Consider the following 15,761-nt stretch of genomic DNA (forward strand, 5'->3'; position numbering starts at 1 on the left):
TCCTAAATTAAATTAAGGATGAGAGAATTCTCAAGGACTGCAGTTGTCTTTCAAGCCCTGTGATGGATGGCCTAATACATTATAAATTTACTTGAACTATGGGCAAGTCTGGGTTTTCCATCTGTGCAGATAGTTAAATCAGCTGAACGAATGTGTGAAAATTTTTCTTACTCTTGTCTCTCTCTTTGTTTCCCGCTCTCTAGTGGGCTGTTAGTGAGAAGTATCCTGTCATAATTTAGTGTTTTTTATGAATCTGACTATTAGTAACTATAACTTATTTCTGGATAGAAGATAGTTCAAAAATTCATTTATTAGAAATTAGGAATATGTTAGATTAAGTGTTATAGTGAAATTGTAGGAATCAAAACACATATTAATTTAGTCTTTTCTGAGACTTTATAAAGCCTCTGGGTAAAGATCAGAGGGGAGAGCAGCAGAGGGGATGTTATGGTAGTTATCTGCTGTAGGTCACCAAACCAGAAGGAAAAGGTGGATAAGGCTTTTTAAACAACTGACAAAAGCTTCTAAATTGCAGGACTTGGTCTTATGGGGGACTTTTTATTATCAGGACATCTGCTGGGAGGGAAACACAGCAGTGCACAAGCAGTCCAGCAGATTCCTGGAGGGTGTTGGGGATAACTTTTTGATACAGATGGTGGAGAGGTCATTTAGGGGGAAAGCTCTTCTTGACTTACTGCCTACGAACAGGGAGAAATTGGTTGTGAATGTGGAATGTAATGTGGGTGACAGTGACCATGAAATGATAGGAGTTTAAGATTCTTAAGGGAGGAACGAAGGAAAGGAAGATCTCAGGGGAAGAATTGTCCACCTTCCAGCAGAGTCTTGGGACCTGCATGGCAGGGAGTGTTGAAGGCAGCTGGCTCCATCGTGTAGGGCTTCCCCTGATGTCACATGAGTGCTGGGAGCAGCATGTGCCATGCGGAGCCTTGCACCATAGGTGGGCTGGCCAGGCTGTGATCCTTGCCATCACGTGCAGTGTTGGCCGGAGCTGTGCACCACTGGGCAGCAGTGCCTGTATGGGTCGTGAGCACTGCCTTCCTACTGCTTTTGCTGCCACTGGTGGCAGGGGTTGTGTGCTATTGGGGGGAGGAGGGGAGAGTGTGCAGGGGTGTCCTTATACCCCTCACTCAACCCGCACAACCATCCTACATATACACCCTCCAACATACCCTATTGCACACCCCACCCCACACACACCCACCCACTGTTCCCTCCCCACAATATACAAGAGTAAGCCTTTATTTTTGAGTTATGATGCAGTCATCTCTATATACCGTATGCAAACATAAATCATGAAAAAAAAATTTTTGCAATTAAAATTAAAATATGTTTATAATAGGTCTTTGCCTTTTAGTATATGATTTGTTTTTTTTCTGATTCCAAGCTGTTAACCCTCCCCTCCCAAAAGGAGTACTTCCAGGTGGCAAGGGGATGTACTTGTGGTGGCAAAGGTCAGGAGTTAGGGTGTGGGACTTCCAAGCCCAAGATGGTGACCAGGGGTGTCAAGGGGCAGGGATACCCTTGTGGCCCTTGACAGCTCACCAAAACTCATTAAGCAGCCCTCCAGCTGAAATAATTGTCCACCCCAGATCTGGAGGAATCAGTGGAATCGGGAACAGCCACCATGGATTTAGCAAGAGCTAGTCATGCCTGAGACATCTAATTTTCCTTCTGTGATAAAGTGACAGGCTCTGGATGGGAGGAGATCAGTGGATATGGTATACTTTGACTTCATTAAGGCTTTTCACATAGTTGCTCATGATATCCTCATAATGAGCTAAAGAAATAAAGACTAGACAAATGTACTGAAGGAACTGGTTGAAGTGAGTCTTTAGCTATCCTCTCCAAGTACTCATGGAGGTTGGGTAAGGTCCCTGAAGACTGAAAAAGGGGCAAATATAGTACCCATCTTTAAGAAAGGGCAGAAGGAGGTGAATACTAGAGGTGCACCGATACATTGATCCAATATCGGGTTGGCACTGATATAAAGAAAATTGACTGTATCAGAAAATTGGCCTGACATAGCCAATAAATGGCTTGTGCGTGCATGCAGCCACAGTGCAGCACATAGGCGGCGAGGAGCACAGCCCAGCAGCATGGAGAACTAAGTGCAGCTAGTAAGTCTGTTGTGGTGGAAGGGAAGGGGCATGTGGATCAAGGCCCCTGAAGTGAGTGAAGGAGTGGGGTTGGGGCAGGTGCTGCCTGGACAGGGCGGAACATGGGACAGAATTGTAGCTGGTCCAGGGGGAGTGGAGTAGGGGTGGCTCCCACTGCTGCATGAACCCTGGGAGGGAGTGGGGGCATGTAAATGTCGAACCAGCGTCAAAGCGGTGAAACTGTTTGGACAAAATGAAATGGAACAGTGGTTTCAAATCAAAATGAAATGCTGTTCCATCAAAATGCAAGTCAAAACGGAACATTTTGCACAGCCCTACTGCTCAGCTTCTCCTGCTTGACTCAGTTCTGGGAGTTAGGGGTATTTTGGGTTGGTTTTTTTTGTTTTTTAAGAATATTTTGTCATGTTCCAAGCCAAATCAATTCCAAATTTGTGACTCATTCAAGAACTGTATGTGGCCTTACTACCGGCAAGCATTCTCCATTCCTGCCTGGGGTTTCAGATGTTTCCAAATCCTTTGGCAGGCATCCTACATGCAGGCCCAAGTCCTCAGGCTTGGGGTTTGGATGACTCTGAGTTTTGCTTGCCCTCAACATATGGTTGCAGGAGGAAGCTAGCTCCAGGGGTCAGGGTAGCACAATGCAGTTCATGGTGGCGGGTGAATTAGCCACCCAGAGGCCCCCAAGGAGAGCCCGTAGGAAGTTGTGGGTGTGCAGGGCTTGCAGGTGGGGGATTACCTGTCTGCTCATGCATGATCGGGTTGTGTACAGTGCAGTGGAGTGGGGGAGCAAGTGCCCATGTGTGTGGTATGTAGTCGAAGGAGCCCATAGTCACCTCAATGTGCAGCCCCAACTGTTGTAGCCCATGCAGTGTGCACCACACAGCTGCTGAGAAGATGCCACCCTGGTGTAAGATTGTCAAATTAATTTTCTTAGTCTCTCTAGCAAAAGCACTAGTGGTGTGTGCATCTAAAAGCTGCACCTTTTATGCTTTCTAGTTTTTATTTTTTGTTTATAATTATCTTTGACAGCCCTTTTCCCAGGGAAAAATATTATTATACTTTTCATCTGACTCCTGGAAGAGAGAGAGAGAGAGAGATATAAATTTATTTTATAAAGTCAGTTGGAATGAGTAGGTAAGTAAACAATCTCTTAATGCTGTATTTATTTATTTATTTATTTATTTACAACAGATTCATCACTGAGGCCTGATTCTGAAAGCTGCTGTTAGACCCTCAGCTGCACCTCCCAGGATCAGGCACTCTGTATGCATTACTAGAAGTTCATATGCTTTTGAGCCAGCAGTCCTTTATGTATAACAGAGTAACATTTTCCCCCAAATCTGTGAGAATACTTTATGTAAAATGGATATGTGCAATCTCTTGCTTTTTGTTTGATAGCATTTGTAGTAGCAATTAATAGCCAGTAAGGTGAAAAAAATCATGCGTTGCAGACTTAGAGGCAGAACCTTTTCTCTTTGAAATTAATGATACAATTCCACCAACCTGAAGGGGGGCAGAAGTTTGCCCTGTAAGACACCATCTGTAGACTTTTTTTAAAAGCTTTTTTGTAGCAAATAAGTTTTGGGTGAGTCTCATGAACATAAATCCTGATATGTCATGGGACTGTTTACAGAAGTGAAGTTATTCACAAGCATAAAGGTTTGAAGGATTAGTTTTTAATTTGCAAAGGGAATATGGTAGAATATTATCTCATTTGTTTTGAAAGTTAAAAATACAAGTTCAGACAAACTGATCAGTACTTAATGTCCAAACCTGTTAGAAAGTATTACTTTCTAGGCTCCCTTCCTTTTAATTTGGTTGAACATTTTCAGAAAGTAGAGAAATTCTGAAGGTGGGTTTTGTAATTATTATTTATTGATAAATATAGTCATGATTTGAGAAGTCAAAAATTATAGCTTATTTTTATTGCTTGTGATATTGACTTGACTTGATAGGAAGGAAGGGCAAAGTCTATCACAGAAAGACTCACTAGGGGCTAGATTTTGGCAGTATTTCCCATGACCAACTCTCTTCCCACAGATCATGCAGAGGACTCTTTCTAACTAGGGATCTGTAAGTGGGCAAGTGAATAGTACAATAAGAAATGTATTCCATGATTGTACTATGTTCCTATAAATCTACTCCTCCATCCCCCCCATACACTCTCATTTTCTCTCTCAAGATTATACTACTTTGTTATAAATCTACCCCTCTACAGTCGCATACTCTCTTACTCACACTCTCTCCCTCTCATTTCCTTAGCAAAGTTTCCTGGTGTTACTGTCAACTGAAGAACAAATCACTCTCCATTGGATCTCTTAGTAGGGGTAGGTTGCCGAGGGAACAGCAAGCCTCCACGCTTAGGGCTGTGCACAGATGGCCTTCCTGCTGTTCCTCTTGGGTCTATGGGTTATATAGGCCAGTTCCACAGTTGGACAAACCTATAACAACCCAACAGTTTTTCCACCCTGGTTGATGCATATACATATACATATTTTTACATTAAGAAGGTTAAGTGAGCTCCCTTTTTTTCTATGAATACATCAAGTATTATTAGAAAAACAAATCTGGTTTATTGTTTATATTCCTATAATGCTTACTAGCTATTTTAATACTCCATTTTTATTTTTGAATGAGTTAAAAACATTTCTGTGCATTCATAATGCTTATTAACACCCATGTATATAGTCCTCTGAGCTATGTGAGTTATTACTGATGATGTGAAAATGCTGTGGATTACTTATCAACTGTAAATCCCCTGCCAGTGCTTTTCATTCTTTTAGCTCTTATTCTCTGTATTTTAACCTGTCAGTAGCAATTTAACAGATTTAGTTGCTGGTAAACCATGGTAAAATTTTATGGGGCACAATTACTATTAATGCATTACTTAATTTATACAATGTATTTATTTACATTGAATAATACATTACCCATAACTTAGTCAAGAAAGTTAATAAATATTAATAATAAGTTGATATTTTCAAGAACTGACTTTTTGTAGCTTTGATTATTTTATCTCTTAATTTGGTGATTTTTCTTTTTCTTACAGATAAAATTGAAGAAGCACAAAAAGAACTTAACGGGACAGAAGACCAACAGAAAGGTAAAAAAACGAGACTTCTTGCAAAGATAGAGGTTAATCCAAATCTTTCTGAAGTCAGTGAAAAGACTTTGATAAGCTTTGGATCAGGCCCAGAATGTGTACATGTGCAGAGCAGATGCTGTGATCCATAATGCCTCTAGTCTTGCCAACAGGCACCTGTTTATTTTAACCATGTTAACAGTCCCTTTGACTTTGAAAATACTGCGGTGAGTAAATTTTAGTGTGTGCATAAGTGCTTAACTAAACTGTACTAGCAGTCTGTGTTGTAGATTAGCTGGCTGTTAATAATTATCTTTTGTCTATGAATAACAATATCTGATAGGTTCTAATAGATGGTGAGAGGATATTTATCGTCACAGTTTTAAGAAACAGATGACCTGTCATGGATGAAATTTGTGAAGCAGAACCTAGAAAGCAGTTAGTAACAGTCATATTACAAAGCTAACTGGAATAGCATAGGATTTTAATACTCTGCATTATAATTGCAAAGGTATATTATTTCTCCTTCTTGATGCTGAGTTCTAACTGCCATTCTTCTGACCTGCTGGAGATGGTGGACAGCTTGATCTTGGATGCTGTTGTTTGGAAACAGAGTTGATTATTTTTGACGTAGTGAGTTTTGTGACTTTTAATAGGTCTTTTAGTTACAGACTTTTTTTTATTGTTCCCTGTCTGTACTTTGAAGACTGTTTGTCAACATCCTGCTGGTGGAGTTTGGCAGATTCACTAACATTTGCAGTGAACAGTCGGGAGCAAAAAAGAGAACATAACTCAGTCTTCCTTTGGTCCCAGACCACTGCTCTTTTAGCTGGGCCATGGGGCTTTTGGTATGATGAGAAAGGGAGAATCATCATAAGAGCAGCTGAATGAAAACTTTGCTAGTTATAATTAAGTCCATGATATTTCACCATATTTTATAAATAGGACAAATAGACAATAGAGATGTGCTAATGAGTAACAATGAAAGCTGAAGCCTAAGGTACTGTATTTGAATATCATTTGCAAATTTAGAGACCTTTTCATATCAACAAATCAGATTTTCTACCATACTTTACCCAGTTATGGCATATTATACCACAGCAGATGACAGACCCCTTTGTATTTTCAAGTGAAAATAAAATGTGAAAAGTCAGGTTTTACAGGGGGGGAGCAGGGAGTATTGTTATCAGCCCTGGAGATGTAACGGGATTACAATATGTCTCCCTGTGAAAGTTGGGGGAAGGTTGCAAGCAGTAAATGCTGGGATGCCAGAGAACACCACAGCGAATACTGTCTGTTGGTAGTGTGTGAAGTGTCCATTCAGACCTTTGCACCCCAGTCAATTACTACATCAACCTTATCCAACGCTGGGGAAATTTCAACTGTATCAGCCATTTTTTAAGTAGTCATAAAGCTTTGCATGCTCATGGAACTGGAGCTGGAAATGACTGGAAATTATTAAAGGAATAAAGCCATTCCCTATAATCCTTTTATAAGGTCTCAGATTAAAAATACCTTGGATATTAGGGCTGTGCAGAGCAGGTAATATTTGATTCGACAGCCATGTTGAATATTAAACCGGGTCCCGCTTCGATTTGCTGTCCGCTTCGAGTCGAAGTGGGTCCACTTCGACACAAGGTCAAAGCTCAGTCGAATATTTGAGCTGCTTCGACTTCCCCATAGGCTGTAACTTTAGCATTTCTTGTCTGATCTTGATGAAACTTGCAGGAATGGTAGCTCCTGAGGAGCCCATAAAGCGTGCCAAGTGTCAACAAGATAGGTTCAGGGGGTTTGGAGAAACTGCACCCCAAATTCTTGAGAGCAAACTGCCTGTAACTTCTATGTGCAAAGCCACAGGGAGCTCAAACTTGTAGGAATGGTAGCTCCTGAGGAGCCCACAAAGCCTGCTAACTTTCAACAAGATAGGTTCAGGGGATTTGGAGAAACAGCACCCCAAATTCTTGAGAGAGAACCTCCTGTGACTTGTGTGGAAAGCCACAGAGAGCTCAAAACTGCAGGCTTGCTTGCCCCTGAGGACCCCACAAAGCCTGCCAACTTTCATGGTGATAGGTGCAGGGGTTTGGGGGAAACTGCACCTTAGGCTGCTGACAGATAAAACTCATGACACAGATGGAGCGAGGAGGGCGGCATTCGCTCTGTCTGTACCTGGAGCTCGGGGAGCCCCAACAACGGGAGGTTCACCTTGAGGAACACCAGCTGCTCCACCAAACCAGGATCCAAGCAGGTGCGGTGGGGTGTCACAACGTTCACAGCCATGCTAAACACCCTTTCACTTGCACACTGGTTGGTGGACAGGACAGGTGTTCCCGAGCAACTGTGACCAGATCCAGCCACATCAGGCTGAAGGTTGCCCAGTAGGCCAAGGGGTCGCAGTCCAGGGGCTCCACAAGCTTGGCAAGATAGGTAGACACCACAGTGTGATGGCTGTCTGCCTGAACCTGGGGTCTGGTGGGTCTGGACCCCCTAACGTTTGCCATGGCCTTAGCCCATATTGGCAGCGCCTGTGGTGGAGGGGAAAACTGGCTCATGGATGGTGGGCTGGGTTCAGGCAGTGGATCCCCCTGTTCCACTTCCCCCCGCCTCTGCCATTCTGCCTCCGTCACTTTCTTAATAAGTGCCTCCCTCCAGCGACTCGGTGTCTCACTGCCACGTATGGTGCCCTTCACCCTTGGGTCACAGATAGCAGCCAGCATATGCACTGTGTTGGGCCCCAAGGGTTCAAGCCTTTTCCTAAGGCCCTCCTTCAGCTGCCTCACCAGTGCCTGCACATCTGGTGGAAGCGGCTGGCCCAAGCAGGAACGTTCACCCCCAGGAAGCTCTCCATTTGGCTGCGGAGCTCCTTCACTATGGGGACCACCTGGCTGAGGAAAGCATCAGCAGCACTGAGGGTCTCAGTGGCCTCAAGGAAGGGCTTGAGGACCAGCAAGATCTGGGAGATGGCATCCCACTCAGCTTTGGTCAGGGGGCTGCTAATCCCAATCTCCCCAAGCAAGGCCAGCTCGTGGATGGCCTTCTGTTGCTCCATGAGCCCCTTGAGCATCAGGTATGTGTAGTGCCACTGAGTCTCCACAGCCTGGACGATTGTGCTGCGGGACATTTAGCTCTGCTTGTTTGTCCCGCAGCATCTTGCCCCCCTTGATGCTCCGGTGGAAGTAGCCTGCCCCCTTCCTGCATATGGAAACGAGCCTGCTGATGCTGCTGGCACCATCACCGGCAGCCCTGTCCCCCTCCAAGGCATCCCTCACAATCAGATGTAAATTGTGTGCCACACAGCGAATACCAGCAAAGTTAGCGTCACGGACTGCCTTGACCGTATTGGCCCCGTTGTCGGTGACCATGAAGCTGTGGGTGAGCTCAGTCTGCCCAGCGCCCAGCCACCCCTGCACCATGTGGTTCATGGCCTCCCTTATCTCTGCTGCTGTGTGGGACTCATCCATCACCGATGGCCTGACTGGCCACACCAGTGCCCTGTGAGGGAGAGGTATGCATGATCTCCACCCCGGCTGCTCCAGATGTCTGAGGTGAAGTGTACGGTCACCTGCGGACCTGCCTTGTGCAGCTCCTCCCTCAAATGCTCCCTGCATGCTTTGTATAGGGAGGGCACCTCTGTCCTGCTGAAGGTGGTGCATGCGGGTACCTGGTAGGATGGAGCCAGCAGTGCCAGGAGCCGCCTGAACCCTGGCCTCACAACAAAGGCGAAGGGCTGTCCAGCCAGAGCAAGCATCTCCCCAGTGGTCTGAGTGACCTTGCTCGCATTTGCAATTGGCCCCTTTTGCCCCCAGTGTTCCAGGATGCCCTGCCTCTGCTGTGGGGGGACAGGGGCTGTGGAGGGAGCAGAGGCCATTCCTGTGGCAAAGAGGTGGTATCTGTAGAGATGATTCAGCATCCCCAAGGTGGTCATGCGCTTTGTTCCCTTGCCCTGGCTGATTTTGGCTCAGCAGTGCACACAAATAGCAAACGTGGGATCATCTGCCAGCTCATAATGATCCCAGACCATACTAGTACTACGCCTTCCCCTCTGGCATGCGGGTGCATTTGTGGATGCTGCTGAACTCTCTCCCTCTTCAGCAGTCAGAGGCACAGCAAGAGAAAGAGCGGACTCAGCTGAGCCGCTTGCCTTCACCTGTACAGAGGCACCTTCTGAAGTGCCTTCTGGGAAAGACCTTGTGGCTTGAAAGGAAAAAAATCTGAGGGGTGTCGAGCACAAACTCAATTGATTTCCCCCTCCTTCCCCAGAACTTCCCTTGCCAGGGCACTGAGATCCAGATCTAGCGCCAGCTCTTCTTCTGGCACTGGAAGGCTCAGCGTAGGCAGTGACACGGGGTGGAGTGTGCTGCTGTGCTGGTTGCAGTTATGGTGGGAGAGGTTGTGGATGCTGTGTCTGGACATGAGAGCATCTCGGGCACAGACAGTGGCTCTGGTGGCACTGCTGCTCCCCTCTCTTTACTGCTTGTAGCAGCCTCGTCCCTTGTACTGGGAGGAAAGAGGTGGCGTCTGAGTTTGGTGGGGGGAGAAACTGCAGCTCCCCCACTTGCAACCCCCCTTGCTCCCCTTCATGCAGGCTGGCCAGTGTGGCCACCTGTTTTTCCACCCTGCTTCATAATGTGTTCCTTCGTATGTAAACTGGAACCTCTAAGTGTGCTGTGCGCCGTGGATTAGATTTCTGGATGTTAGGTAAATGTGTTTGTGTGTGTGTAGATAATATATTGAGAAGCATTGATGTGGTAGAAAGAATGAATGATGTATAAAAAAAAATATAAACTAAATTCCTATATATAGAATAGATCCTAGGCTACTACTAACCCTATCCAATATGATCATAAACTAATATGAAAAGTAGTTATAAAATAAAAGCACCAAGTTCTCAGAAATCCCTGTTGCTAGCATTGCAAGCAGGGAATCTGTTGACGATCAGGGCTTCCAGCCGTCGTGGTCTGACGCCGAGGTGCTGGAGAACACCAGCAGCTCAGTAACTGACCCCAAGGCAGAAAGCAGGGAGCTGAAAAACTGCTGCCTTTTATGCGTTTTCTCTGGCCCTCCCCCAGAGCACTGGGATTAGAAGGGACCTCAGAGAATGCTGACAGGTCACTGGCCAGCCACACATCAGTCATGAAAGCACTCCTTCTCCCTCTCCTCCTCCCTCCCCTTACTTTCTTTTTTTCTTCCCCCCCCACAGGGAATCCAGTGTAGTCGAGTCGAATATTCGACTTCTGCTATTCGACTTGACTTTCATTTTTCAAGGTCGAATATGTTGAATATTTGTCGAATCAAATATTAAGTCAAAGCTTTGCACAGCCCTATTAGATATGTATTTCTTTTAAAATTCTTATTTCTGTAAATTTCTAATGTTAAGCAGATCACTTGTAGCATGAGAGAATTAAGTGAGTTTATTGATAAAATATTCAAATACATATTTAAAAAGATAGAAGAAAATAACTATGTAGAAATGAAAAAAGTTTAAAATGGGAAAGCTTTCATATAATTATATGAAAGGCTATAAAGAGTATGCACAGTCACCTAAAATATGGCTATATTCTTTCTTTCATTCAGTCTTTTTGTATGTTGGGTATTCAATTTTGGGATTCTTTAAATAGGTGTAATTTGCATTTAAATCCATTAAAGATTCCACTAATTTGTATGCATGTTAACTACTGTTCAGTGATGATGTAATTTATGTTCTAAATTTAATAGGAGAAAATGTTTTGTTAACATAGTCATACTGTTTTTTCAACTGACCGGAATGCTACACTGATCAGGTTTGTAAATGATAATTGTGTGTGTTTGGGAAATTTAATTGACCACAAAAGAAGTACAGGCCTTGTATTTACTTGTATATACTTCACCTTTACATTTACTTTATAAAGTGGTCAAAATATGAGAAAATTGATAGTCTTTTATAAAATGCACAAGAAAAATAGATGAACAGAAAGCAGGATTTATAGACAGACCTTATAGAGATGTATGTATTTAGTATAATGCTGCGGCTTGAAAACTAAGATTTAATTTACAGCTATCTTCCATACAAAATACAAAGCATATTCATATATGCATTAAACTGAATGAACTCTGGTGCAGCAGAAAAAAAAGGCTGGTATTGTCATAGAATCACAGGATTTTCAGTCAGGAGATCTAAGCTCTGTTATACATCTAATCATGAATATTTTGTGTGTCCTTGGGCAAGTTGTTTGGCTATTGTGCCTCTTCCATGAGACGGAAATAATTATCGTATTTACTTTGTAGGATGATGTTATGAGCCTTAAACATTAATCATTTAATGTTTGTAAAATGCTTTTAAAGTTATCATTGGAGTGGTACAGAGTTGTTGTTATTCACCAGTAAGATGGTACTTGTGCTGAGTACAGATGCTCTTGACGCATCCAAATATCATTTTCACCATTAGCTAATTCTGAAGAAAATCATATTTAAATATTGTAAAGCTAGATGTTGAAAAGGATATGGCTGAAGTTCTTAGGGTCCCATTCTGTGCATCTTACATCAGTTGTATGAAGGCATGGATCAACTATAGAGCGAAATGCTAAATTGTGATATGTTAGAAATCTATGCGTTAGCAACATGAGAGAGAGAGAGACTTGAGACAGGTTTAACATGTGCTCTTGAATTCATGCAGCTCATGTACAGCGTACTATAGTCAGTTGTCTGTTTCTTCTGGCAGATTATCATGTAAGGTGTCCTTAGCTTGATGGATCTTTCCTAAAATAGAACATTAAAAACAGGAAAGTAAAATTCTTTAGGAGGAGATGAGACGATTGGTTCATATTACTATAACATAGGTTGTTAAACATGACCCCCAGGCCAGATCCAGTCTACAGAGATGTGTCATTCATCCTATGGGGCTTCTTGAGGCCTGGAAAGACCCATCTCCAGATCCAGCCTACAGGGTTACAAAATCTGTTGGTGCCCAGGGAATTAGCACTGCCACTGTCCACCTTTTGCAGAATTTCTAGGTTGAGCAGTGGTGTTAACTTTCTGGGTGCTGGTTACTTTATTGGTGAATATGCACGTTGAGATCCCTCTGGGGATGCCTTTCAGTGGTGGCACGTGATCAGTGGCAGTTGCTGTGGGATCCTGATAAAAAAAAATTTTTTAAAAATTGCAAATTATCTCATAAACCCCCCAAAATCTGTAATTAAAATTAAAGCATCCCCCCCAGTCCTGTTGTGGTGCCTCTCACTCCCCACCCATAGTCCCCCTGACCCTGCTCATGCCCCTGCCCGCCCCGCCCCCCCCCGCCCCGACCCTACTAGCCCAGTCCTGTTGGAGGGGGCTCCCAGCTGCTAGGGCTATGCCTGGAAGGAGGCAGAAGATGCTGCAACAGAACGGACCCTGGCTCCCCACCCCGCTGCCTGCCTGCTGCAGGCTTGGGTAGGGACTGATCACCGCTGCTACGTGCACTCCCGGGGGGGAACACGTGCCCCCCAGATTGGTACACAGGGTGCAGGACTGCCCACTTCAGGCTCATGCTTCTGGCCCTGCTGCCCTACCCCAGGGCTTCCACAGCCCAGTATGTGCAACCCGGCAGAGCAGGAAGCCATCTGCCACTGCAAGCTCTGTGCTGCCCTGGTGACACGTCTCCTGCCTGCATGGCTGCAGCGGTGCAGGATTGCGTGCAGAGCTTGCAGTGGCAGGCAGCTTCCTGCGTGGCTTCGCTGTGCCCTGCCGTGCCAGATCAGACATGCTGGGCTGCAGAGGCCCTGGAGGAGGGCAGCAGGGCCAGAAGCATGAGCCTGAAGCACAAGCAGCGTGCAGCCCCCCCACCCTGCACACTGATTTGTGGGGGGGATGAGCCACCCCTTCCACCTTATGGGAGCCTCAACTCTACCAGCCTGCAGGGAGCTCTTTGAAAACTGCAAAATATGTGGATTTCTCTGGTAGAATGAGAAATCCGTGTTTGCCTCCAGTAAAAGGTAAAATCTGTGGTTTACTCCATTTTTCTTTGGGAAACAGAAAACCTGGATCCCTGGTGTTAACTCCTGCACCAATACAATGGGCAATGGCAGCAGCAAGGGTAATGTCAGTCACTGGTTAATGTTGCTTCCACCATTTGTCCCACCCAGATGTGGATCTTTTGGTTGACAAGATGCCTTGGGGACTGGATCTTTCCCTCCAGCCAAACAAGTTTGATACCCCTAATGTTACCACCTTGGCTACCTGAACAGAGGAAAAAGGACCTATAGAGCCAGCAGACCACCCTGGACAGGTGCCGTTTGATGTTTCTCCTTAGAGCATCTTGCTACTACTTCCCTGCTATGGTTGTTTTGAATTGAATGCTGTATTTGTTTGGAGGGATGGGTGGGGGAGGAGTTGCACAGTTTGGGGACAGCTACAGATTGACTGGAGGTGGGTGTGGGAATGGGAGGGACATCAGGGGACAAGGGAAGGATCTTGCCTGGATCTCAGTCAAGGGAGTAAGAGTAGGTGAGCATGGCAGGATGGTGTGGTAAGAAGAAATGTTTTAAACCTAGATGTGAATTTGCATTGGGAAGTGTGTTCAGGATTGGCTGGAGGTTTTGCTCTTATGGATGATAGGCAGGATTGCAGAGGAGTTTTCCAGATTTGGGATGTTTCTTATTTATGGGTTGTTTGTTACTTTATTGTAACCACTGAGCATTTCTGGATAGGGCAATTATTAATCTAAGACGTGATAATAATTAGTGAAGTGGTTAAGAAGGACTTCCGTATCTGAGGTTCTGCAGTAGTCAGTCTTGTCACCTCTTTTGTTCAGTGCATGCAAGTCACTGGGTAAAATCAAACTGTAATTGAAAATCTCTTTATTAATTGTATGTTGGTGACCCTGAGCTCTGTTTTCTTATCAGGCATAGACAGTGCTATGCACTCCTCTTCACAACTTGCTGCTTTTGGAAACAGAGACAATGGCATTAGTCAAAAATGCCTTCCTTTTCCTTTATATTGCAGGAGACTATGCCCTTCTCAAAGGAGGACATAATTACAACAACATATACTTTCTTTATATTTCTCTCACCTTTTGAGATTATCTTCACAGGCATGAAGACTAGATGTTATTTATTTGTGGGTATGTTTATTTATTATACACAAATGTTTGAAATCTTTAAAAAGTTAGGTTTAAGTCTCTGTTTGCCTTGGAGTGTTCTCAGTTTGCACTAGCAATTAGATTGTTCCAAGTCCTGAGTTAACCTGGTTGTTCTTTTTTTTATTTTTAAATACCTCAAAACTATAACCTAATAACTATGTTCTGTGTGCTTCTTTTCTTAATATCTGGTTTCATAGAGTTTGTGTTCCTTGAACATAGTTATAATTTATACAATTAGCTTCTTACTTAAGTGATTCTGGGTACATCAAACTAAGGCTGTAAATGAAGATGAAATGTCATTCTAAAATATGCTCTAGTGCAAATAGAGGTTATCAGTTTTATAGGTTATAGGCAGGAATTACTGGGTGAAAGTCTTGCAGGGTGACAGGTTACATGAAATCACCTTTGGCTATACAATATAAGATGCCAAAAACAGACTTGTTAGCTTTTTGTGTGCTCCTTCTGACGATGATGATGTATAGGCTTTTAAATTTTTTCTAAGATGTTCCTAGTTTAATCCTTGCTGTCATTGAAGTCTATGAGAAAATTTCCAATGACTAAAGTGAGGACAGGATGAGGCCTTTACAGCACTGATCCTCTCGCTTTGCTGCTTTTTTTCCTTTGTCAGGTAGATGAATAACTCCTAGTATTCACATTTTACTCTTAGGGAAACTTAGAAATGGGGAGTAATGACTTACCAACTCCATTGTGGGGTAGAGGTGGGGGATGACAATGGGGAACAGGGATTCTAACTTTGGACTTATCAAACACCTTACTGTCTGCCTAGACCACAAATATATGGCTACGTCTGAAGTTTTTTATTCTGGAGAGAACCTGTTTTAGTGAGTTGGTAAATGTATCTAGTACAGGTTACTAGCAGCTGAAATTTGCTTGCTGAATCCATTGCTGGTACTAGACATGGTAAGAGCTGCTACTGTTATGACAATTAGGAAGACCAACAGGTATATCATTTTAAATTTAACATATTCTCTTCAGCTGTTGTGATCATTTTGTTATAGCATTAATGCAATATTAGAGTAATAGAGGTTCTGACTTTTTTTTGTTAATGATAGCAAAACTTTTGGAATGACAGTGCAACAAAAGTAGGATTGTAGCCTGATATATCACATCATTTTCAAAGAGCCGCTGCAGAAGTTAACAGACCCTAATGTCCTGACAGCAAAAGAAAAGAGATTCTTTCAAAACTTCAGTCTGTGCTCCACTACATGTATCCCAGATGTTTTGTGCATCTCACACACCAGATGTGAGGATGATCTTAAACATAGCTATATTTATGTATATTGTGCTTCCCATCAATCTGTTTATGCAGCCTTGGTGGACAGGTATTGTGTTGAAATGGGTAGGAATCTGGAGAGATGGGAAAGATTACTCATGAAGCATTTCTGTCTGAGATCAGAACAAATATGCTTTTCAGGCACTAGCATACCAA

At 43.8% G+C, this 15,761-nt stretch overlaps 1 protein-coding gene across 5 annotated transcripts in view; it reads left to right on the forward strand.

Moving 5' to 3' along the window:
- Window positions 1-15,761, forward strand: part of HIVEP1 (HIVEP zinc finger 1) — a 187,912-nt gene that overhangs the window by 104,343 nt on the left and 67,808 nt on the right. For 4 of the 5 annotated variants that reach the window (XM_090039205.1, XM_090039206.1, XM_090039203.1 and 1 more), the window contains exon 3: window positions 5,188-5,241. In XM_090039205.1, the coding sequence (XP_089895331.1) occupies window positions 5,188-5,241 (54 nt within the window). Of the gene's footprint in view, window positions 1-5,187; window positions 5,242-15,761 lie in introns of those variants that run through there. The other variant, XM_090039207.1, reaches the window with a different exon arrangement.

The sequence above is a fragment of the Crocodylus siamensis genome, chromosome 3 (assembly GCF_052110815.1).
Source record: "Crocodylus siamensis isolate JL-2025a chromosome 3, ASM5211081v1, whole genome shotgun sequence".
NCBI lineage: Eukaryota > Metazoa > Chordata > Crocodylia > Crocodylidae > Crocodylus > Crocodylus siamensis.